This window comes from Dermacentor variabilis, chromosome 5 (assembly GCF_050947875.1).
Source record: "Dermacentor variabilis isolate Ectoservices chromosome 5, ASM5094787v1, whole genome shotgun sequence".
NCBI lineage: Eukaryota > Metazoa > Arthropoda > Arachnida > Ixodida > Ixodidae > Dermacentor > Dermacentor variabilis.
Window position 1 is genome coordinate 175,568,968 of NC_134572.1, and position 26,310 is coordinate 175,595,277.

General features: G+C 45.8%; 1 protein-coding gene across 1 annotated transcript in view; it reads right to left on the reverse strand.

Annotated features, from left to right (window-relative positions):
- Positions 1 to 26,310, reverse strand: part of Hibch (3-hydroxyisobutyryl-CoA hydrolase) — a 69,433-nt gene that overhangs the window by 17,459 nt on the left and 25,664 nt on the right. The window contains exons 6-10 of the mRNA XM_075693780.1: positions 16,333 to 16,411; positions 14,110 to 14,255; positions 5,596 to 5,682; positions 4,637 to 4,792; positions 1,347 to 1,485 (exon numbers count right to left, since the gene is read on the reverse strand). Coding sequence (XP_075549895.1) covers positions 1,347 to 1,485; positions 4,637 to 4,792; positions 5,596 to 5,682; positions 14,110 to 14,255; positions 16,333 to 16,411 — 607 coding nt within the window. The remainder of the gene's footprint in view (positions 1 to 1,346; positions 1,486 to 4,636; positions 4,793 to 5,595; positions 5,683 to 14,109; positions 14,256 to 16,332; positions 16,412 to 26,310) is intronic.

Sequence of the window (26,310 nt, forward strand, 5' to 3'; positions counted from 1 at the left end):
TTGCTCGAGCCAGCATTACCACGACTTTTGTTCCCTTTGAATAAAATTACAGCTAATCTTCCCTGATAGAAGCACAAATTCCCTGAGTTTTCCAGACTACTCAAAATTCCTGAGAATTCCTGGTTTTCCCGGTTGGTAGACACCCTGAATGATCATATTTTTCGTGTTTCTCGATATGGTCATAATACTGCATTGTATGTCCCTGACGCGTTTCGAAAGGGACGCCAATAAATCATCATCATCATTAGCATCGTAACGTACCACTTGCCTTGCAATGTGAAATGGGCACCGCATAGCGTCTATATAGTATGCGCCCTTTGTATTACAGTTGCATAGGTAGCAGTACAAGGTAAATAGAGAAGTCCTGAGAAAAAAAAAGATTATGGGGATGCATAAATATCGATGTAATTAAAAACATGTGTGTTATACCTGATTAATTCAAGAAGGCTGGGTGACTGCTTGTCACCACTCTGTTTCAAAGGGACTGCCATTAAATCATCATCATCGTCAATATCATATCGTGCCATTTGACACATGATGTGGCACGCGCAGCGTCGATACGTACAAACATTTCCATTGCACATCCGTTATATTCCACCAGGTGGTGTCCCAACATGTAACAGTTGCATATAGTAGTAGCTGCATGCTGCACGTACCTGTTTAACTCAAGCAGGCTAGGTGACTATTTGTCACCCCTCATCCTCCGCATTTAAGGGGATGCCAATGAACCATCATTATCATCATCAGCAGCAACATACCGTGCCACGGATTAAGGTATGTGACATGAGTGCCACGCAGTCTAGATATCTGTGTTTGCTCTTCGGTGCACATTATGGCACCGCACGAGGTACGAACCGTTGCTGAAGAAGCAAATGGTAGAGCTACATGCGCGGCTGCAACCAGGCAACATCGGGCTCAGCAGGCCGCTGTGCAGAGAGCAGCACAAGCCGCAGCTCGCCATCAACGCCGGGCGGACGGTTCAGATCGTTCTCGTGAAAATGACGTGAATAGACTTTCGCAGCGAAGGCCCTGTAGTGCGTGGTGCCGAAAGTGGAGCTCTTCTATCGAGCCGTTCCTCCAGCTTATGCTGTGACTGTGTGCAGGCCTGCGACTTTTTTTGCTCCCAATGCTCTATTTGTGCTTTTAATAAGCAACACTTCATAATGTACAGTGTAATGACAGAAACTTGTTAACGTTGAGACTATTTTAAGAGCTGACAATCGATGGTGAGAATGGCAGTTCATTATTCAATTTGGTTCTCTCCTGGCACTATTCGATTCATTTGATTCTGTCACAGTTGCTATTCGAACACCGCTAGATAATAAGTTGCTATAAGGAAGACAAACCTGATTTGACTCCCTCGTAGAAGTCGGAGTCCTGCATGAAGCGCTGGGAAAGACGGAACTCCATCTTAAGGGCGTCTTGTAGAGTCAGCCGAATGCCTTCTTCAAGCTCTTTGAAGGTGATCTTGAGGGAAAGTGGTGACTGTGGAAAGCAGACACAAACACTACTCAAACTCTGAGGGTGAAATACACGGTCCAAGTCACCCAAGAGCATGAGAAAATTGAACAATGGAAGTTGCATGTCATGCGTGCAACAGCGCAAGTGACTATTCCATTCTGAACCCTGACTCCATTCTCAGGAGAGATACTTTTGCTGCCTGGGCTGATGTCCAATACCCAAACGCTGCGGCAGACCTGCCCAAACTTAAAATACAAACAACACTACAGTCAAAGCCAAAATATACAAAAATTTGCTGACAAATACAAAAAGTTGTTCAATGACTCAAGATGTTCAAAATGAAAAGTATGCCGAGTTGTTAAATTGAATAGCAAATAGCATGAGAGGAACAGCGGACAAGAGAATCGGATAACACGGGCACTGTATTTTGTTCACTGTTGGTTCTGTGCTGTTTGTTTTTTATGATGCCAGGATGCTGACTCTTGATATAACTAGAACGATTACCTATTGTGACATAGGTTGAAATTATTCGCATGGCGACATTCACATGCACTTGCCCTAATTATTAGCCTAAGACATTTCGACAGCCTGTGGCTTGGCTTGCACCGCTACTTCATCATCATCATCATCATAATCAGCCTGGTTACGCCCACTGCAGGGCAAAGGCCTCTCCCATACTTCTCCAACAACCCCGGTCATGTACTAATTGTGGCCATGCCGTCCCTGCAAACTTCTTAATCTCATCCGCCCACCTAACTTTCTGCCGCCCCCTGCTACGCTTCCCTTCCCTTGGGATCCAGTCCGTAACCCTTAATGACCATCGGTTATCTTCCCTCCTCATTACATGTCCTGCCCATGCCCATTTCTTTTTCTTGATTTCAACTAAGATGTCATTAACTCGCGTTTGTTCCGCTACTTCGTGCGCCTACAAAGAGTGGACCAGAGAAAAGATAAATTTGCCGCACCTCGTATGCACGCTGCTCTTCAGGAGTCCTCAGTACATGTGGTCTTCCCATAGTGCTGTCACAACACAAATCAGTAGCTAGGCGGGTTCTTCTTTAATATACGAAAGTGTACTTGCATAACTTTCTCCTTCGTATGCTACAGTCAAGCTGCCATCGTCGTGTCAGCTTGCGCAACAGTAATCTTTACCGGGAAACGTATCGGGGAGGGCTACGTGCTTCGCGTTGCATGTAGGCGCAGGAGTGCCTTATCATCAATTATGTGGCTCGGTGCCCGATTTGAGCTTGTTCTTTATTGAAATGTATGCTGTTCTGTATATTGTATGTGTGATTCCAAAGAATGCATGCACTGTTTGCTTCATTATGCTGAGTGCTTGTAGCCCCCGCCTAAGGAGGTATGAGCCATTGATGATGACAGTTTTCTGTCTATGTTAACGCCACGAGAAAATCCTGGGATCCTAGTCAAAGACAGTGTCACTGTAAAATGTGAAACTTTGTTCTCTAAGTACAGTGTAAACGCAATCTGCTGTAAAGTTGCAATTAGACTGATCTGAGCTGCAGACAAATGGAAATATTCATGCATTTTATTCAGGAAACATTTCCTGCAACAGAGCACTGAATTTCTGTTGCTGTTATATGGTTTTATGTGGTTATGTTTATGGTTTAGGGTGTTATGGAGCAGGTGGCAGTGCTGCAGGGGTCCGAATTCGGGCTCCAAAAATTCGATTGGCAACTATACTTTTTTTGTGCGCTATTTAAATCACTGTTGCTCTAAGCTGGACACAAATAAAATTGTTGGTATCACTGACAATCAAACAAGCTCACTCTCACAATTTTACGATAAGATGTCCGAGTTTTTAATCAGACATTATACTATAATATCACGACAGTTGGCAGGCATTCTGTGGTGCATGCCCGCAGTATCCGCTTCCACTCAACCCTTCTCCTCATTCACAGTGTGGCACCAGCTGCTGTGGTTGATCCCATAATGATCCGCACCTTCTGAGGAGAGAGACATAAATCACAACCGAAAAAATTGTCGGCATGGCAGCCTTGTTCGGACGCCTTATCTGTTCTTCCACCGTGGTCCACAATTCCCTAGGCTGACAGCATGTCAACAATTTGCAATAACACACGACCACCAGAATTTTGCCCACTGTCCACTGGCCCATTAAGAGGTTTGATGCAACAGGTCTTTACAAGGTCTTGGTCCCTGTGTCATGAATAACCGGTAAGTACGTAACATTTAGAATTTGAGTGGGCACCGCGAATGACAGAACTGAAAGAATTTCAGTGCACAAAAAAACAGAGGCGTACACAGACAGTGCTGATTTGCAACACTTTTTTAAACAGACATGTAGAGACATGTGCAAAGATGCTGAATGTGCGACTGGTTTTTTGTCTGCTAGCTGGGACACATGAGTGCATCAATTTTCTGTATGCCAATGCCAGGCATTTCTTTTACTGTGTGTGACGAGTTTAGATCATTATTATTTTTGTGTTTCCTGTTGCATATTTCCCTAGGTTCATTGCGTTTTGTGCTATAAAGATTCAGTCATGCATCAGTGCTGTCAGTGTGTGCTTTTCTGTTGCCCCATTCTTTTGTATGCTGAAATGTGAAAATTCTATCCCTCAGGTGTGGCATGACTACGTGGTGAGTTGTGCATGTTTGCACTTTCTTGATGGTTTGGAGAGATGGTGCCACTATGCTTGTGATGGGTAATGTCAAAAACACGGTGACCATGGCAGGTTTCTGGCTCTGGAATCATTTCTGGTACATGCATAGCCTTTGAGATCTGTTTCTGTTACTCTGAAGATGCGGTTGATGGAGGCTGGATTTGAACATCGCCTATTGAAAGCAGCAGGAAATTTTCACTTGCATTCAATTTACCACAACAATATTCCTTCTTCACTTAGGAAAGACCTGCATTATTAATCACACAGGTAGAATAATCACCAACACTTCTCATGACCTACACCACAGTTACTGCGTTAAATGTTTCATACTGCACCAAATGATGCCTCACTATGCGATTAGCGGACAGGCATGTACGTGTTAAACAAAAAAACAGACAAAATTTCTTGTGTCAGCACACGTGAAGCAAGTATCAAGTAATTAACGACCATGCGGAATATCACCATCAATATGCTCCCCTTCTATAATTCTTTTCGTGTCATTTGAACAGACTGAAGGGCATCATCTCAAAACTGACCATTCTGCTCAGTGTGGTGAGCTGCTCTTTGGCCCAGTCTGAGTTGTCCTTTTTGAGATTCTCGATGATTTGCTCCACACTTGGGGCATCAAAGGCGGCGTTGATGCGGCCCATGTACTTCTTGAGGATGAACTCCTTCCGGAAGTCAGCTTCACACTGCAACGAGCGTCCAACATTTGATGCATGTTGTACATCTAGTAACACTGAATGCAGCAGCATGCTGCCAAGCTTTGCATTATCATGTTGCACATCAACGATGTTGACAAGCTTATGCATGAGCTATTCCTGCAGCTGTTTACTGTGAAAAAGATCAGCCAGGTTCATTCAAAACTGTTTACAGGTTGCTTCAACAATGCCACATGTTTCTCGCAACAGCTGCGAGAAAAAAAAAATAAGAAAAAATACATTTGAGTTGCCGCTACTGTTTAGCAGGCCACTATAGTCTACGTCAGATACCAAGCATCAGTTTTTGAGTCATTATTATTGTTAGGACGCGTTGCTACAAAGTATGCAATTTCCAGCTGTTGATACTGAGCAAAATCTGAAAGACCACCTATCATCAGAGTTATACAAGTACTTGAACTCATGTTTTCATTTGGTAATTGTCCTCCAGAAAGCATTTTTATAACCAGTCATCATTAGCTAAGCATCATCAGCCATTCTGAGCATAATTTTGGTAGTGCCGAATGTTCATGTTGCCCTATGCTTGTTGCCTTTATTGTGACAGATATTATATGGACACTCAAGGCATGTTCCCATTATAGGCACTGCCACCGAGTTGTTCTGTTATCACATGCAGTTGTGCAATTGCACATGCACAACTTGCGTGTGGCAGACTAGAAATCTAGTCTTTAGAAACAAAACTCCACGCTAGAACACTGCAGGAGCTGGCATCGAGCAAACTGTAGTCTTACCCCTTCGAGCTTCATGTGTTTCGATCGTCTGATGAAAATGCTCACCTGGTCTTGATGTTTGACGAGAATCTTGTCAATGTCCGAGATATTTGGTGTGGTCAGTCGCATCAGGTCGCCTTCGATGTGCTCAATCTGTGGACACAAAAGCGAAAATGTGAAGCTAGTTACTACTGCAGCTAATGCCACTATGTACCGTATTTACTCGCATAATGATCGCACTCGCGTAATGATCGCACCCCTGAATTTTGTCGTCAAAATTCGATTTTTTAAATTTCCCATGTAATAATCGCACCCTGAACTTGCCGCAGTGATATGTCGTGTGCCAAGTCTAGCTAATAATGATCGCGCTTGCCATCTGTCGAATGCTATGCTAACGACTGTTCAAGACAAGCCAAGCGGTCTGCACGCACCAAACATTCTTAAGTGCATGCCTCATTTCATTACTTTAATCACTTTCCGCACTTCCATGACAAAAAGAGGTACAACCAAACTTTGCCTTTATTATGGGTAGGCTTTATAATGGTTGCGGTCAACAAAAACAACAAGGCGCCTTTCAATTCTTTTCATCTGCACTTGTGGGCACGCAATAAATCACGCACGGCAATGATAGTGGCCCCTTTACACTGATACGTTAAAAGTGTACCCTATTCATATGCCGACGCTTGTAACACAGCTAATCGCGCCCATCTGTTTCTGTCCCCTCTAAGTGATGACATGGCTATGTTATTGCTGCAAAATTGCTGATATTAATGATATTATTCATTACTGATACGGAAGAAACTGTTTCAATGCACGTAATGCACTCACGAGAAGAAAAAAAGAATCGCGTTCGGCGCATTCGGCTTGCTCTGCCGGCCGCCATTCTTGTTTTGGCGTCCCGCACCCACATCCCGCAGCAAACGCGGGACAAAAAAATTTTTTTTTTCGCGGGAAATTTAACCCGCGTAATGATCGCACCCCTGAATATACATCAATTTTTCTGACAAAAAAGTGCGATCATTATGCGAGTAAATATGGTAATCTAAAACAAAATGGCACACGGCAACTTTTGTTGAAACCAAAAGGACTTGAAGGTGCAATGAGGTGTATAAGCTTGAAATGTACACTGCCAACTGCTTTGTTCAATTTTATTTTGTGGGTGTAGAACATTGGACCTCCGTTAAGTGGGGTTTAACCCATTTAACCCTTGTGCATTATCCCCTAATCGGGCCGACGTCGGCAGGCACTCGCAGTGACAAATTATGCTAACCTGTGTGGTGCGCTCGACGCTCCTGTTGCACTGAAAACAACGTGAAACCCTCACATGGGCGGCATCAAGCCCATGAAGCTCTGAGCCGCACACGACATGTGGCACTCTACAGGTCTCTACACCGAATATATACGATGTTTCAATAGTAGATATTCCAATCGCAAATCGAACGATTCAAAAGTTCACTGTTCGATTCGATTTGATTTGGCAATACTGTATTCAAGTATTTGCACACCCGAAATTTAAACCCTTCTGTCCCATAGATGGGCTGGGCTCATCCATGTGTCTTTGGCAAAAACGGCCAAGGATGAGCGCAGTTCGTTAACAATATTTTAACGCGAGAGCATTAAGGAGCTCGTGTCGCAGAAAAGCCGGTGTCGTGGGCGTTGGCAGCGTTGGCCATGAGCGAGAAATGGCGGAAGGCAATTCATAAATAAAAACAACTTGCAAGATGGGCTGGGTGGGAATCGAACCAGGGTCTACGGAGTGTGAGACGGAGATGCTACCACTCAGCCATGAGTTTGATGGTTCAAAGCGGTACAAAAGCGCCTCTCGTGAATGCGGTGTTGCCTTAGAAACATGCCGTATAAAGTTATACTGCGGTGTATATAGGTAATTATGAGCATGTAAATTACAGAAGTCGCAGTTAAATGAGTAGCGAAGTACGTTTCCACTACATTTCTTCGGCGCTTGGCGCACACGCAGAGCCATCTTGCGGCAAACACAGAAGACCCCCTCCTCGCAATGTACGGCGCTGCCCCGACAGGTGGCGCGCCACTCGCCGCTTCTCCCCTTCGTCTCGTTTGAGCGCATTGTGGCCGTGCGGGGACCGGTGCGAGGATGCCCCAATGCCCTTGCGTTTGATAAGTTTTGTCGCTCTCTCCCCTTCCAAATTCCAGCGTGCGTCACTCGAACCCTCGTGTTTAGGCGACGCGGCTCCACTTTCCGCTTACAGCGTGATTCCTAGGTGCAGCGTCCGATGTGGGACGCCTCTGACGTGATCGTTGCGCCGTAGCACGTCTGGTGGGAAAGCGTCCCTTGCGATGTGTGCCATGCTGCTAGCGAAGAGTCATGCGTCTGTGTGGTGCTCTCAAGTGAGATGGAGGACGATCCCATCGAGGCGTCAGCCCTATGATTGCGTCCGCCTTCATGACGCATCGCGGCCCGGCTGTCCGTGCCAGTCACGACGTTTGGCTCGCGTAGATTTTTTCTACCTCCAAGACACTGAGTTCTTTGGTTCGTTCCGCTTGCTCAGGCGCACGTTGCGTCTTTGTGTGACTCGAGAGCATGCCGAGCGAATGAGTGGGCGGTGTGAACGGGGTGCGTTAACGCTATTGCGTTCCACTCTTGAAGGCGAAGCTTAAGTGTCCTCCAAGTTTTCTATTTTTATTTGCACATTGACAATACTGACACGTGGCCTTATTATTTATGGGTGAGCACTTTACACCATCTAACGAATGTTATTACTCTGCGCAGGATGCGTCCGCATGTATTGGAAGTTTCTCTAATGTTATCGATGGTTCTGTAGTCATCGAAGCTTGTGTAATCTGATTGCATGTGCAACGCAAACTGTGTAGAACATTCTGGAAGACCCGCGGGCACCACCAATTACCGTATTTATTCGCGTATAACCCGCACCAAAATGTGAAAAAACGCGTTTAAAAAGTGGGGGTGCGGGTTATCTGCGAATTTTTTCCTTGGGAGGGGGGGGGGGGGTCGGCTTCACCGCAATGTGCGGCGGCCTCCCCGTGTAGTCCGCCATCCCCATCGTCATCGACGCTTGTCAAGCCGATGAAGGGCCAACGAAAGGCCAGCATTGTTGAGCCTCGCGTTAGGCGCTGTTTAGTGTACTTACCCCAGTTTGCACTGTTTGCCTGCTTTGTTTTGGCATCATGAGTGCGACTCGACAGCAGTGTTTCACAGCGAAAGAGAAGCTAAAGATTATAGCCGCTGCCGAAGAAATCTGCAACAGAGCTGCTGCAAGACAGCATGACGTCGACGAGTCGTGCATTCGCGACTGGAGGAAGAAAAAAAGAGAGTCTCGAAGCAACGAACCGGAACAGGCGAGCGTTTCGGGGTCCGAAGACTGGCGCGTACCCCCACCTCGAGACGCAGCTTGCGAAGTTCATTGAGGAGCAGAGAAGTCGTGGCCACGCTGTTTCGACTGAGATGGCGCAAATGGAAGCCCTGAAGTTGGCCCGGGAATTGAACATTCCACGTGAGTTTCGTGCAAGCCGTGGATGGCTTCAGCGCTTCATGCGAAGACATGGATTTTCTATGCGGCGGCGAACAACCATGTGCCAGCGGCTTCCTGAAGCCTATGAGGAAAAGTTGAACTTTCAACGATATGTGATCGCACTTCGGAAGGAGCACAGCTATTTGCTGTCTCAGGTGGGAAATGCTGATCAAACACCTGTGTACTTTGAGATGCCGATGGACACGACCATGGAAAAAAAGGGCTCCAAATCAGTCAGCGTGCTGACCGGCGGAAATGCCAAGCTGCGCTGCACAGTCATGCTATGCGCTTTGGCTGACGGCACGAAACTGCGCCCGTATGTGATTTTCAAACGCAAGACGCTGCCTGGCATTCCACTGCCCCCAGGAATCGTTGTGCGTGCGGAAGAAAATTCGTGGATGAACAGTGGCCTAGTCGGTGACTGGCTTCGAGTAATCTGGGAGCGAAGACCAGGTGCCTTGCTGGCACGCCGGTCGATGCTCGTACTAGATTCCTTCAGAGGCCACTGCACTGATGCGGTGAAGACTCGCCTTCGCACACCGACGGGACGCGTGCGAAGGCCTGATATTCCATTGCTGTGCCAGTGGATCGTGGATGCGTGGAAAGCGATACCGGCCGATTTGGTGCGCAAAAGCGTTAAAAAAAGTGCGATCAGTAATAGTCTGGATGGTTCCGAGGACGACTACGTCTTTGAGAGTGGCGATGAAGCCTCGGATGGCAGTAGTGAGAGCGGCAACGATTAAGAATCGGATAACCAGTGACGTGGTGGCGGTCGTTTGAATAAATGTTCTGAAAACGAAATGATCACTGAGTGTGAGTTGCATCTTTCTAGCGCTCATTTTTTTTTTTTTTCAGGTAAACGTGCGGGTTATACGCGAGTTTTTTTTTTTTTCCGCCGAGTTCAAAGTTAGGGGTGCGGGTTATACGCAGGGGCGGGTTATACGCGGGTAAATACGGTACTCTGGAACCTTCGATGACTCATGTATAAAAGCCAATGCACTTGACCAGCAGATCAGATTTTTGCTGATCGCTGACTGTATTCGCCGCTGTCGCCGTTCTTGAAGTGTAGCCTGTTTCTGAGGGCACAAGTTCGCCCCATAAGATGCTGGTTTCGTCATTCCCAGTTTTGCTGCTTTTTTCATTGCCACTACTATGCGACAATACATTGGGCTTTTCAAAAAAATGTTTGTATGCTGCTGTTAATGGGACAAAAAAGGCAATAATAAGTCAAGCTTAAAGTGATATACTAATGCTTGAGAATGCTTAAGGCGTCAATATTGTTCCGAACAATGTCTCAGTAATCGAGAAATTGAGCTGAATGCAAGACGGCACTTGCGACCCACACGGCACATTTAAGTACTAGCCTAATGACATAGGCACTCCTATTTTTATTCTGTCACTAGTACTCAACCTCTCGTAATAAAAAGATAATTGCACTGCATTATAAGATGAAAGAAAATGCTACTTGTCCAGTTCTACTTGATATTTAGAAAAAAGAACTCATTGATGTTACCCTAGACAACGATGCAGGTGGTCGAAAGGTTTCGTTTCTTTTAGACTCTGCATCCCCTGCGCTTTGGTGTTTCAGTAATTTCGTTATTGCGTAGTGCTGTGCTGGCTTTGACGGCTTCACGACATGTGATGTCGTGGGATGCCTGAACGGTCCAGGTCACTTGAACAAAAGCAATCTGGAGTGGCGAATTCAACGCTCTGTCTTGTCTCAGTTTCTCCATGGTCGTGGGTTTCTGTTTTGTGCAAAAAACTGTAGCGCAATCTGTCGGGCAACATTTTACTCCCCGACAGCAGCAAAGGGTGGGGATGGCATATGCAACGTCACCACTCCCAGACTTAGGGGTGGGCGATTTAAATTAAGCTAATTGTATGCAGTCTTTTTAGATGCGATTTCGTCTTAAACTAAGTCTTTACTTCGCATGAAACAAGCACTGCGAGCTTATGGAATGGTATTTTAACAGTCCACGTTGACTAGATATTTGTGTTTATTGCCCCTTTAAAGAGTGCCTGTAATAGTTCAGACAAATTTTGTAGACATGCAGGGTACAGCTACAGTAAATCCACAATACAGTAGCACAATTTGTGTGAAGTGTTTCATATTAAAAGATCTGAAGTGAAGGCGCTAAAAACACACACACAAAGGGGCTCATGCTTAACCAACACGCCCAACTATCCATCCTAACGTCGTATATTAAAAGAGCTACGGATGATTATAAGTTACCCTGCTCCATAGCTATGCATTTTTCTCCCACTCGTTTGCCGAGTGATCGGGGCTAAGCACCGCCTTCACTGGCTCTGCGTCGACATGCGATGTCAGTCGTCTACTTCCGGTTGTCTTAGAGACCGTGCGTGAAGCCTCTCCAACCTGTCCACCGCCAGCCTGGTAGTCAATCTCAAGCGAGAGCTATCGAAGCAGCGCGTATTGTGAGCATTCCATCACAGCGCCGAGCACGTCCCGTAACCACAGGTGAGCTGATACGGATAGTTTTGACGGATAGGTGGAGGCATAAACTAAAGCCCCTCCATACTACTATTGCGGTGACGAAGGAGCTTCAGCGTAGACATATGTGAGTGGCCTGATTGGTCTGCCCGGCAGTCCAGCCACATTGTGGCGCAAAGGTTAACCAGCCAAGCAAAGGGCTAATATTGCTGGAACCAAGTGTAACACATTTTAGACATCTAGAAAAATGTGTTCAAGATTACGCTCCTGCCAAAAAATATTGTCAACAAAGTAGAATACACTTGGTTACTGCTATATTAGTTCAGTGTTTGGTAGAGTTCTGTGCCACCAGGTGGCTGCACTGTCCAGGCTGTTCACATTTGAATCTCTGCTCATCCCGTAAAACACCCAGGCACAGTCCGCTTGCACTTGCATGTACCAGAACACTGGACATGCGAAACATCTTTGGTATACAGTAATCCTTTGTTGTGAAGTGACGGCTGCAAATGTGTAGATGCTGGTGACGATCGGACACTGACAACCAGCACTACAGCCACTCCATTCATATGTTTGCCTTGCAGAGGGACACGATTTCACAGGTTGACATGTCGCTGTTTGCTACAATTGCAGCCCATAATGCAAAGGCGAACCATGGTGCATGCGGAAAGGCAGATTGAGACCAACAAAGACCACGCAGCTCGCGTCAACACAGAGCCCGTTGTGACACAAGGAGACGACACTTGCTGTGTGCCGGAAATACTCGAGTGTAGTGACAAATTGTCCTTGTGCATTTTTTTTTTTCAGTTCCTTTTTATACAAACAAATTAACTTTATAACTATTACGAAGAAGATTTGTTCACCATAAAATCGGAAAAATTATTGATGACGCGTCCTGAGCAACCAATCGGAAAGCTCGCACTACTGGCGTCATATGGTCATCTCGCGTTACTTAGTTGGGGTGGATGAAAACTCAGGTGAGTGGTGCGCTGTGATCAGCAGCGATGTACATTTTTGAAACGTTATGATAAATTACTTGCTTTATGCGGAGCACTTAGATGCATCAATTAAGGACCAGAAGGGCCAACCCCAACGACTCAATATGTTTGTACAAAATCGTCAAAATCATTTCAGGGTTCCTTTAAGCTTCACTTTTGCAATAGATGGCTAATATTTGCAATAATTTGCGCTGAAATATTGCTTAACTTCTTTGTAATCGATTCATTGCAGCAAAACAATATGCTCATTTTTGGTCAGAAATCAAGAAAATTATGTTACGCAGAAAGGGTTAAGAGCCACAGAGGTCCACCTCAGTGTGGTGGGTGGTCTTTTCTAGATCGCCACTGAACGCAGGTGCAGAAGAAAACGGGCTCTCGAGGGGTGATAAAGGGTGCAGAGAGTACGGTGCAGATAAACACATGAGAATCTTAGAGTCATAAAAAATCACAGTCCTGGAAAAGTCAAGAGTTATGCTACCCAGCCACGAAAGTAGTAATGCACTAATAACTATGCGACTTGATACTACTTCCTGAGGAGGTACCCAGGAGGTTGCCTGTGCTATAGGATAATCGGCAAGTTTTTTTTTTCAGGACTGCCAGATCTGCCACTTGCACACCTATTGGAAGTGTGACACAATGATGTGGTGTTGTCTTCCTACACTCTCATAGCTGCCAACCTGTGAGCTTTAAAATTTAAAAAATATTGTGGGCACGAGACCGAGTGAGATTGCACATGAACCAGTCTACCTTGTTCCCCATCCCAAAAGTGCTTTCAATTACAGGCATGGATGCAAAAGAGCTCACTAAAAAAATCAAAATTATGAATCTGTTTCGCTGCCCTTTCCTTAAATAATACTGACAATATTGACGTGAGAAGGATGCACACATAGACTTGCTGCATCAGATAGCAGGGCAGCTTAGCCAGCGATAATGGTTTTGCCACCGTCTGCAGAGCCCATGATCTTCGTTCTCTTTGCAAGAGAGATAATTACTTGCTGTACAAGTGGCACACGAGTATGTTGCTGTTGTTAACAAACTAAACTTTGAAAAATAGGGGGAGAAGGGGGGGATGTTCAATGTTTGGAAGTTGCACTGCTAATTATTGAGGGCGTTTTGGATTAATTTTTACCAGCTTTTCATGCCATGGACGAGATCAGTTCGTCCATGTGTTTCTGGTAAAAACAGCCAATGGCGATCTCTGCTCATCGACAACACTTCTCATTCTCTGTAAGTTTTTATTATCTCATCGGCAATGGCGTTCAATTTTATTTTTTTAATTTCCTTCTATAGTTCTGGGTCAATTTTTGAAACGAACCAGTTGAAATTTTGTTAATACTAAAAATATTGTCTACATTTTTTTTGCGAAGTATTCCACAGTAAAGAATTGGGCATTTTTTGTCAGATTTCAGAATAATAGCGTGGCATGGAAGGGGTTAGCATGCACAAAAGTTTAAGTACATGAGTGTTTTTGGATTTCTGTCTTATCGAAAGGCAGCTGTGGCAGCTGGAAATCGAACCCATGACCTCATGTTGTACAGCACAATGCCACAGCCATTGCGGTAAACTGCTCCCAGTCTGTGTTCTGCCCCCAGCAGGTGACATCATTAAAAGAGGAGCCCTCCCTCACCCTCTGGGACGAGGAAAAGTGTGTGGCGATGCGGCCCTTGAGGACATCCCAGCCGGTCATTCGCTGTCCAGTCAAGCCCAGGTAGAGGCCTAGCTTTCCCGGTAGCCGCGGCAACACATAGCTGCCTCCAACATCCGGGAAAAAACCTGCATGAGAAAGTGTTGCGGAACATGACAGCTAAAGGATGTCACAGCAACACCTTGAAGGGACCGACAAGTGGCCAGAATGTGTTGCGAGACATTGATGGGAATGAAATGACCATGATTTATAGTGATAGAATCCAGCATGCTATTTGTGATTTAAGTAGGAATTTTAAGTTTAAATTGGCAAAGAAAGTCTTAAGAACCACTAAGTGGTGAGACCTGGCGGTGAAATCTTGGTACTTCGGAGGTATTCTACAAGATTACTGTACGTGAGTCAGCTGTTATTAAGTACAGCATAAGTATTGCTTAAAATTGCAGTTGGTATATTATTAGAGGCTCACGCATTATTCTATGCTTCGGAAATCAAAAGCGCACCCAGGGCTACGGCAACACGCTGAACTCTGTATCACATGTAAAGGTGCTGTTTAATTTTTCATCTGATTGGATTCGTTAAGACTGGTTAAATACCAAAGCAGTTGGACAGGAAACCATGAAAACACCTAGCTATTATCGCAGAAATAATTTAACAATTCAGAAAACATGAATTGCAGGAACATCAACTTGATAAACAAAATCATATTTTGTTACAGCTATGACCACACTTGTTGTCTGCCTTCCACAAGCGCAGGTGTATAATCGCTATTGCAATCACCTATCACCATTTCCAGCATGCTTCCAGTGAAGGACTACGTCCTCAATACAGATAAAAAAATTCTGATAAAAAATGTTCCACAATGTTATCTGCATTAGCACTTCATGATTAGACACTCTGACCGGTAAGCTTTCCATTGCACTATGAAAAATTGGTACCATGAATATTGGTTGTCAGTCCCTTTAAAGGAGTACTAGCACACACTTTCCAATTTGTGGAAAGTCTACTACATGTTTCCCCCACACCTTTTAAAAGGGTAAGACTTAATATAAATGCTGTTTTCTGAAAACACTTCTAAGATATTTTAATGTGACACCTACAGTTAGTCTCAGAATACCAAAACTGGTGTTATGATGTCATGACACAGAGCCAATTTTATGATGTGATGTAGCAGTAAGCCTACATATAATGACACTGCTCATAAAAACATTAATGAGCGCTTTGTGCAGGCACTTGACAGCATTCTCTTTTTTAATAAACTGCAGCAGGTTTGCAGAGGAATGGATTCCCATTATTGGATGCTGGCATTGAGGAAGCCCAGAATACAGTCTTTGTACAAGATAGTGGAAAAGATAGTCTAACCTCGATGTAAAGAACATGGATAGAACAAATTACTGGTATATAACAAAGTAAATATAAAACGTGTCTCGCTGGCATCATTGTGTAATGAATATATTGTGACGTAGCAGTTGTCACTACGTTTATTCCGACTCGAAGATACGGTGAACCGATCACGCCCACAGCACGGATCACACTCGAGAGCCAGCCCCACAAGCGATGAAGAAGAAGAACCCCATATGAGCCCCACATGATGATGATCATGTACAGATGACAAAGAATAGCTTATATCTGGCTACAATATGCTTATAATGCATCTTGAACATAATGAAGATATTTTGATGTTGAATGTGACTTTGTTATAACAAAGTTCGACTGTATTAAAAGCCCATTCCACCAGTTAGTTGAAAGTCATGCATGTAAGTACATTAATGGTTAATGGAAGTAAAATGGTTTATCACCCCATAAAAAATAAATTCAATAACTGAGCATACACATTTAGATGCAGTGCTCTCACTGGGCTTATTGACTGGAGAACTTGGTTGCTAGAAAACAACAGAATTCTGTGGTGAGGGCTGCACTAGCCAATGCGTGTTACTCACACTGGATACCACTTTCTGGAACCGAGAAACATTCGCATAGAACTATGGCAGTATTCTCGGGCAATCACTTTTGGTGATAGTTTCACTTTCGCAAGGTTTTGTGAGACTCAGCCCACAAGAGCCAGCGAGAGCTTCCTTCTCGCATTTGCTCAACCTTTGCGCACATGCATCCAGTGCCAAATCTTGCAAAATCTTGTAATCTTCTTCCAAAAGTGATCCTTCGAGAACACATCCCCTGGCTAGAACCAGTAAAATGGCAAGCACTCACCAATTGCTGTCTCTGGCATGGCAAACACTGTCCTCTCTGTGGCTACACGAAAAGTGCCGTGAACCGAGAGTCCTACACCCTGCAAGACGAGATATGTTGGGACATTAGAACCCACAGCTGGTCACTCATGTCACAGCACCTAAACTTAAAAAAAAAAAAGAAGTAGCATTGCAAGGCTGAGCCTACACAGCAACATAGTGTCGAACCAAAGGCTTTTTTTTTTTATCTGGTTAAAGGAATCCTGAACCGTCCCTCGGGCTTGGTGAAAAGACAGTCTGCGCATAGCATATGCTGCTGTGAACATGTCAGCCAAGTTTTGCAGCCCGTGCACAAGTGCATGGAGCTCGCAAGTGGGTTGCAGAATCACCTTTTTCTCAAATGCTCTCTTTTCAACAGAAGCCTGCTCCTCAACCTTTTCCGCATGAGTTATTTCGTAATATAATATTGCACTGCTCCTCCAAAGCCTTCGCAGTACAAGGCATTGAAGAAGGAGCAGGAGCCCCGTCAAGGGCATGTTTGACTGCCAATAACCCCGTTTCTGCTGATCGCACTGAAGTACTTTTTGCGACGAAGTATTTCTTCAATAGCCTATTTTACCTTCAAATGGATTTCTCCACATTATAAAAAGTGGTTCAGGGCCCCTTTGAGCAAAAATGTTTAATTTCTGGCACAACTTGAGACCCCCCCCCAAATAATGGTTCAACTGCCTGAATCAGTTTATGTTCATTTGTGTAAATTATTAACTACAGGAAAACAGCACAAATTTATGTAAGAACGCAACAATGCTTCCGAGCTGTAGGGGGAAAATATTAAAAAATGAAGTTACGCATGCTATTTTTGACGCAGCAAGTAGCTATGGAAAAATCGCATTATGGATGCACACCTTTGAAGCAAATATGTGTCATTTCCATTGCACCTACCTAAGTTATGTATGTACCAGGGTCATAGCCAGGTGGGGGTTGGCTTATGGGGTCTCAACATACAGAAACGCATTCGCTTGAGCACAACCTCTCCGGAATGTCTTGTCTCTCCAGTGTAGGATACTGAGCAATATGCGTGTCGTTCTCTGTAGACCAAGCGTCTCACGTTTTTTTCTATATTTATTCGGTAGCCACATTAGGTGCCCAAAGTAGGCATTAGATTGCGGCCAACGTGTTTTCCTATGAGTTTATTATTTCAGTGCTCCGGCACCACAAAAGAAAAAAGACATCGCGGCGCAGCGAATTGCCGCATGGTGAAAGTTCAATTTCGTTACTACTTCTTTTGCGGAAAGTAATAGGCCATGGGATGCTTCAGTTGACAGATACTCTTATTACATTATTGCGATAGCAATTATATGGACACTCCAGGCACATTCCTGCTATCGCCGTCGCCTTCATGTTCCGTATAAGTGCAAGGGTGATAACATTGTGATCGCGTGCCTCATGCTGCATGTGCGAGTGAAAGCGTAGGGGGGAGTGGTATGGGTGAGCCAACGATGCTGGCTCAGTCTTGTGCGTGCGAGGGAGAAAAGTGGGGTGGAAGTGCGCTGCCTTCCGTCGCAGGCGATACATCAGGGGGAGTGGAGGGAGGGGGGGGGGGAGGCCTTAGGATTTTGTGATCTGTGAATCTGTCATTGTCCAACATGTTTGTTTGCCTTGCTTGACGCATTATATAGTGACTTTTTCTTGGATATGTTGATTTATTGGAAACTTAAACGTATACTTAAATATCTTGTTGTGAGGTTTTGTGTATTTGTGCATAGAACTTTGTTTCCAGTGACATTCTTTTAACCCTTATCAAGCTGCATCTTTGCATTTGTATATTGCATTGTATCTTCCATTTCTATTGTATGAGGGCAAGTCAAATGAAAGTGAGCCAACCCGCCCTGCTCAATAATAGTTCGGTTCATTATCTGCGAGGCATGCGCATAGCACAGAAGCATTTCTCATTTACAAAAGTGACATGCAGGTGCGAGGATAAATGTTCTTTAATGCGCTCATACATTGGGTTAAACATGGTTGCGTGAGATAATGGACGCTATAAAAGTTGCACAGCATGGTGTCGTGAGGTTTTTGACAGCTGAAGGCGTTTCCCAATTAGAAATTAGTCGTGTACGTGGAACATTGCATTTCATTGGCCACTGTGAAGCGTCGGAGCAAACGGTTCAAAGAAGGATGTGAAAGTTGCAAAGACAATCCAAGACCGTGGCAAAGCCACCATGCAATCACCTCCAACACAATGACAAACGTTGATGAGCTGATTAGACAAAAACGGAGGATACGCACTGATGAATTGGCAGAGCATGTGAACATCAGCCACGGTTTGGTTCACACCATAATTCATGAATATCTCAGTTATCGGTTCTAGTGTGCACAATGGATGCCCAAGATTTTGAACCACCACCAGAAGATGGAGAGGTCCGGTGCTGCCGTGACTCGTCTCATCCGGTATCACAATGAAGGTGACGACTTCTTGCCTGCAGTTGTCACCCGGCGCAAATCATGGTGCCACTATTACGAGCCTGAAAAACGACGGCAATGCTTACAGTGGAAACATTCGAATTCACTATCCCCAAAGAAAGCAAGGGCCTCTACTTCCGCCGGAAAGATGTTGATTCTTTTTTCCGCTGCCAGGGGCCATTACTGATCGAATTTGCTAAACTTGGAGTGAATATCGATCGTTTTCGATATTGTGAAACGCTGGATCAGCTGTGTGTCACAATCAAAAACAAACGAGGTGAAAAATGTATGAATGCGGTCATCTTGCTCAACGACAATGCCCGTCACCACATCGTTGATGTTGTTAACACAAAACTGGCAAAGTTCAAGTGGGAAACGCTGCAACATCTGCCATACAGCCCAGACCTGTCACCTAGTGACTTCCACATTTTGGGGCAGTTGAAAAAACAGTTCACGGGAACCAGACTCGTGTCGGACGATGACGTGAAAGAGTCAGTAACCAATTTTTTGAAGCAAATGTCTCATTTGTCATATATTCGCATTGGCTGACTTTCATTTGACTCGCTCTCATATATTTTGCAGAACTCCTGATTTTGTATGTGCCCTCTATTGCGACTATAACTTCGGTGCAATTACTCACAATACACGACCGGTGACAGCTGCTCCTGCACAATACATTGAAACAAAGGACAGCGTTATTGAGATTTTTCCCTAGCCGTTGCATATGTACGATAATGTAAACAAGGTTCTTGAATGACAAAGTTTAATTACAATATTTGTCCTCAATTTCATGGCCTTTACACTTTTCATATCAGCGGCATGCACTGCTTTGCCGGTTTCGAACTGATATTTCCTTTACTTACAACATATACAAAAAACATGGAAGCATTGATATCAGTTATTTTAGGCACAATTTTTGGGACATACGAGTGTACTTTCTTACAAAAAAATATATATTTCATGTGTCTTGACAATGCGCAGCATTCAAAAATTCGTTTGCAGCATCTTTGGCAATGACAATGCAGTTATTATTCCTGTATTTGATTCCTCAACAAATTCTATGAGGTGGAGGCCAAACTGCAACATGAGCCCCCCCCCCCCCCCCCCCAATCGAAATTTCTGGCTTTGCCACTGGTATGCACCAGTGTAATCAAAAGCCAATCACTTAGCTAGGAAGTGCATCATTTGAATAATTAAAGTAGAACCTCGTTCATACGTTATAGGAAAAAAATGTGAGGATAGGCATACTAATTGGGAAAACGTATGACTTAAGGTCACAAACATATTTAGCATACTCCCCCCAGCTGTAATTGACATCTACGTAAAGCAAAGCGTTGTGCAAATCGTTGCAGCAAGGGATGCCGATATACGCGCCGAGCTGGTGGAGCTTGAGTGGCCCGAGACATGCATTGTTTTCCTATTGCATAGTGTTTTAAGATGGTGACGAGATACCAAAATGAAATCGAGCTGGTGGGCGACGCCGGAATACAATGCCACCAGAGCAAAATGTGACACCCGCTTTGTGCCATCTGCAGCATACAACGGCGCTGCATTTGAATTATTGCAAATTACAAGTGTGCAGTAAGCTTCCAATGACACTATGCCTTCCGTGCTGCAATACAGATAGATAAACATTCTTATCGCAATAGGGTTGGACAAGATAGCTGTGAATGCGACATGCGTGCCGGTATTTTCCCACGACATGGGCGAGCGAATGCTGTGGCAAAGCTTCCATGGCAGGCACCTACTGCTCTCTGTCACTCGTGCTTCACGCTTTATCTTGTTCTTGTGAATTCTAGTGGTCGGTGAACGTATCATATGATCACAGTTTAGGTGTACTGAATGTTAGGTCCAAAAAACTGTTGTTTTTGAGAATGTATCAACCAGTAAAGAAAGGAAGCATAAATGTACTGTGTCACTTTCTGTGTACACGATTGGGAACATAGGCGCCAGGAAATCGTACGAAATGGGACTGTGCAAGTGAGGTTCCATGTATGTAGGTCTCCCACCACTGAACGACAATCCTTTAATTTAAAGTAGGATAGTAACCTACGTGAAACGCTCACGAGCGTATCACAATGTACCTGCCTCCTGACAAGCTACTTTGAAAACTGCAATGCTCCCACATTAAAGTGATAGCAAGCCAGTGTGCATTTACAAATGCGGTAGCATGGTTGAGCTACAGGCGCAGACAATACATGGACGAAAAGCTCCAAAGAATCTGTCCTACCTGGGGAGGTATTCTGTAAGTGTCCACCTAGTGCACATGTCCATTTCGTCTGCTGCAGTGCTTATTAGCTGTGGCGTCTTGCAGCTGCGGACGTGCAACCCAGTCCAGCCAATCAGAAGTTCAACAGCAGACGAAATGGACATATGCACTAGGCGAACACTTACAGAATACGTCCCCTGGACACCGTTACTTTCTTTTCCAAGAGGGAGGGGGAGAAGCTCATATTGAAGCAGAAAAGAAGTAACATTCTAATTCTATTCTGCATATTCAAACATAACTTATTTTTAATTTCAGTTAAGTTCAGTAAACACTACAGCACACAAAAATCTAGGTAGGATGTTTACACACACAATGTGCACCGCAAGCAGATTCCCAAACTAAAGGGATTGGAAGATTAACAATATTTATGTGCACGTGCAACAAACATGAAATAGAAACAGAATGAAAAGAGTTGTCACACTTGACATGTTGCCCTTCAAACATTGCAGTAAGATTACCTCTCTTTTGATAATGATAACCAAACTTTAGCAATGCGAGGGTCATCTGCAGAACATATTTTTCAGCCTCAATAGTTTTTCCCTCAGCAATGTCTTTTAAATACAAGTTTAGCTGCAAGCTTAAGCTATTCGTGTCACCTGAATCATTCCCACCCTGAATGATAGCGGAATGGGATAACTAATCTGCTTACTGTGAAAAAGGCACAAAACTATGTGAAGAACAACAGGACTGGAAAGCGCCATGTGGTCAGCAATAACATATTGTTACGGGGATGTTGGGAGTATAAGACTGTATTTACAATGTATATGCAACCAGAGTCAATAGGGTTAAGATAACTGACTAGCAACAACACGCTGCAGCCAGCATCTCGCCTATCTTCTTCCTCTCTCTCTCCTTTCATCTTTCCGTAACAGAACCCCCGGGTGGTGAAGCGCCGTCTCAGCACATGGTAGGTGAAGAACTGCGAGCGAAGTATGGCTCCAGCCGCAAAACGTGCACGACGTCAACAGGCAGCGGACTTGAGGATGAATGGAACTGTAACAGCGCAATCTCGTAACTGACGTCGTTAACTTGACGGGGGACTTCATAAGGCCCTGTGTAGCGAGAGAGAAGCTCCTGGGAGAGGCTGACCCGATGACATGGTGACCAAAGCAGCACCCAAGCACCTGGGGTGAACTGAACATCGTGATGGCACCAGTCGTAATGCTGTTTTTGCAGATGCTGCGAGGCTAATAAGCGCGATCGGGCGACTTGATGCGCTATGCGAGCGCGATCGATGACTTCACGAGCGTACTCAGTGGCAATGCGGGGCACAGAAGGTAGGATGGTGCTAAAGGGCAAAGTGGGGTCACGACCATACAAAAGATAAAAGGATAAATATCCTGCGGTGTCATGTCGGGACGAGTTATATGCGAATGTCACGTAGGCCAGCGTGGCGTCCCAGTCGCGGTGATTGTCAGAAATGTACATCGTCAGCACCTCTGTGAGTGTTCGGTTGAGATGTTCCGTAAGACCGTTCCTACGCTCTTGTGCTCAGTGGCACAAGAGTGGAGAAGGTCGTCCACAACTCTAGACAAGAATGAGCGGCCGCCGTCTGTAAGTAACTGTCGAGGTGCACCGTGCTGGAGAATGACGACGTGAAGAAGAAAATCAGCGACGTCTGTAGCGCAACTAGTTGGCCACACCTTTGTTATCACGCAGCGTGTCGTGTAATCAGTAGTGACAGCAATCCATTTATTCCCTCTAGTCGTCATCGGAAAAGAGCCAAGCAGGTCAAGGCCTACGCGAAAGAATGGTTCAGAGGGAAGTTCAGTTGGATGAAGTCGGCCGACAGGTGGCAGTGGAGGTTTCTTCTGGCGCTGGCAGAATTTGCAAGTTGCGACATAACAATGCACAGAGCGGTAGAGACCCGGCCAGAAGAACCGACGTTGTACGCGGTCGTACGTATGCCAAACTCCAAGGTGTCCTGCTGTCTGTGCATCGTGAAGTTGTTCGAGAACGACGGATCGTAGATAACGAGGAAGGACAAGGAGCAACTCAGGGCCGTGAGGGTTGATATTGCAGCGGTAGAGGATGGCGTCCTGCAGCACGAACGTGTGGAACGTGCCATCGGGGCTGCCAGATTGCACTCCTGCAATGATGGGCTGTAACGATGCGTCGCCTTGTTGTTCAGTGTGCATGGCGGTCATGTCAGTCAAAGCCATCACGCAGATCGCCGGATCATGCGCAACAGGATCGGGAGGATCCACGGGGTGACGCGAGAGGCAGTCAGCATCCTTGTGCAGATGTCCAGACTTATAGTTGACAACAAATGAAAAATCCTGGAGCCGCAAAGCCCAGCGACCAAGCCGTCCTGTGGGGTCCCGGAGGGAAGACAGCCAGCAGAGGGCATGGTGGTCTGTAACGACCGAAAACGTGTGGCCATACAAATACGGCCGGAACATTGCGACAGCCCAAACTAAAGCTAAGCATGCCCGCTCGGTGTAAGCTATCACGCACTCGGTACCATTCTGCTGTTGGGCGAGAACAGCGCCGATGCCGTGGCTGCTTGTGTCAGTGTGGACTTCTGTCGGTGCAGATATATCAAAGTGGGAAAGTATGGGAGGGGTGGTCAGAAACCCGATGAGAGCGGCGAACGTGTGAGCTTGCTCAGGGCCCCATGAGAACGGCATGTTCTTCTTTAGAAGACTGTCAAAGGCCGAGCAAAGTCGGTGAAATTTCTGACGAGAGAGAGAGAGAGAGAGAGAGAGAGAGAGAGAGAGAGAGAGAGAGAGAGAGAAACAACCTTATTGAGCCGAGCTCGACATCATCTTAGACGCCGTCGATGGAAGTGGTACCCTCTCGGGACCCATATGCTTCCCTAGCCACCTGGCCCCCGGAGATCAGGACGAGCTGGTCTTCCAGGTCTACCATCGCTCGGTAAGGGTGGATGAGGGATGGGGTAGGGTAGTGGGGGGGCAGGTAAGAGGTGGGGGATTGCCTTGATGAAATCGCATACTCCGATGACTTGTTGGAGCTCGCCTAACTGAGTTTTGCAGAAATTACAACCCTTCTCTTACCTTTCCGGGTACATCTCATTTTGAAGGTAAGGGTGCGTAAAGGATCCTGCCTGTACCTGCCTGTGGATCGCTTGCTGTTCTCTGCTTAGCAATTTGTGAGGATCGGGGTAACGGCACCTCTCCGTCTTGTAATGGTTCGTAATGTCCCTATAACTAATTATGGACTGTGGCTCACCTTCCTCTACCTGGTGTTCAATCTCTCGGGTGAACTGGTGGGCAAGTTCGTTGCCCTCCAGCCCAGAGTGATCCGGTGTCCATGTCAACTCAACTTTCCTTTCAGGCACGTCGCGTTTACTCTTGAGAATATCTAGTGCCGCAAGAGACACCCACCCCTTTCTGTAGCTGCTATACGCCTTTTGCGAGTCAGTGACAATTCTTCCCACCTTGGGCTGTGCGAGTGCTATCGCTATCGCAGCCTCTTCTGCCACCTCCGGAAAAGACGTCTTGATGGAGGTGCAGGTTACGAGCACATCCCACGTCATAACTGCCAGTGTGGCTTTCGATGAAAACTTGGGTAACGAAGCATCTGTGAAGAGAGTGACCCCCCTTTCTTCTTCTACTATTTGACCCAAAGTCTCCATCAAGGCCGCTATACGAACCGCTCTGCAGCCGTCGTTACGACCCAACCTCATGTTACGAGGCAGTGGCTTGCTGTCGATTTTATGCGCCCACAATCTGGGTAACGGCCTCTTTTCCTTCCGCTCTGCCTCTTGCCAGCCCAACTTGGCAAGAACGCGACGTGCCGCCGACGTTTGACTGAGTCGAAGTCTGATTAGACAGATGAGCTTCTATTAACTCTTCGACGACATTGTGCTTGGCCATGGCGAGAAGCTTGTCGGTCGAAGAATGCTTCGGAATGCCCAGTGCCATCTTGGTTGCCTGGCATATAATGATGTTCAACTGGTCCCTGTCTTTCTTCAGTAACTTGAGGTACGGCGCCGCATAAACGATGCGCGACATCACAAAGGCCTGGACGAGCATCAGTGCATCGTCCTCCTTAAGTCCTCTTTGTCTGTTTGTGACTCTTCTGATCATGTTCGAAATTTGTTCCTTTGAAACCTTGATTTTGTCGAACGATTTTGCCATTGTTCTGGAAGATGACAACCAGGATACGTGCTTGCATGGTTGGCGTTATGGTCGTCCCGTCGATGGTGATGCGGTTGATCTCTTGGTCTCCTTTCTTTCTTCTTGGCTTGATGACGAGTAACTCTGGCTTCTGTGGCGAGCAACTGAGGCCGCACGATTTAGCAAACTCGTGCACAGTCTTTGCCACACTCTGAAGGGTCTCCTCCCTCCAACCCTCCGACCCTGCCCTCGTTGTCTACACAGTGATATCGTCCGCATAGAGAGCGTGATCTATGCCCTCTATGTCTTGAAGCAAAGCCGGGAGAGGGAGGAGTGTCAGGTTGAAGAGAAGCGGCGAAAGAACCGACCCTTGCGGGATGCCTCCGTCTCCCCAGGCTATCGGTTTCGACTTCTTCTCTCCAATTTTGATCGTTGCCGTTCTATTGCTTAAGAAATCCTGCACATATTTGAATGTTCGCTTTCCGCATCCCGTTTGGCCAGGTTACGGAGAATACTTTCGTGTGTGTTGTTATCGAAGGCCCCCTTGAGATCGAGCGCCAGGATAGCTCTTGGCATAGGGGTCTTCGCTTGCTTGATAACCAGCTTGTGCAGTTGCACCAGACGTCTTGCGTGCTCAGGTGCCTCCGGTATCCCTACATGGTCGGTGGCATCTGATCAGTGACGTCCAAATGTCTCTGTACTCTTTTGAACACCATGCGCTCTACCACCTTCCCTACACACGACGTGAGGGAGATGGGGCGCAGATTGATGACGTGGGGTGGTTTCCCCGACTTGGGAATGAAATGCACCTCCGCTTCTTTCCATTCTTTTGGTAACAAACCCTTCTCCCAGGACGTGTTGGCGAGGTCTAGCCGTTCAGCTCGGATTTTGTCGCTCATATTTTTAAGCATCTTGTATGTAACGCCGTCAATTCCCGGTGCGCTGCCTTGATTACTTTCATCGATGGCCACAACCAGCTCCACTTCGGTGAAGGCTTCGTCCATCTCGACGTTGCTATCCCCTTCATACTCGTGAGTCGGGTTACCGCTCTTCTCGATCTTGAGGTATTTACTTGTGAGTTCACAAATGAGCTTATCCCCGTCCCCGTCGTAACTGTTGGTCGTTCTTATGAGGTCTCGAGCAAATGCGCTCTTGCTTTTTAACGGATCTATGAGGTGCCGCAACA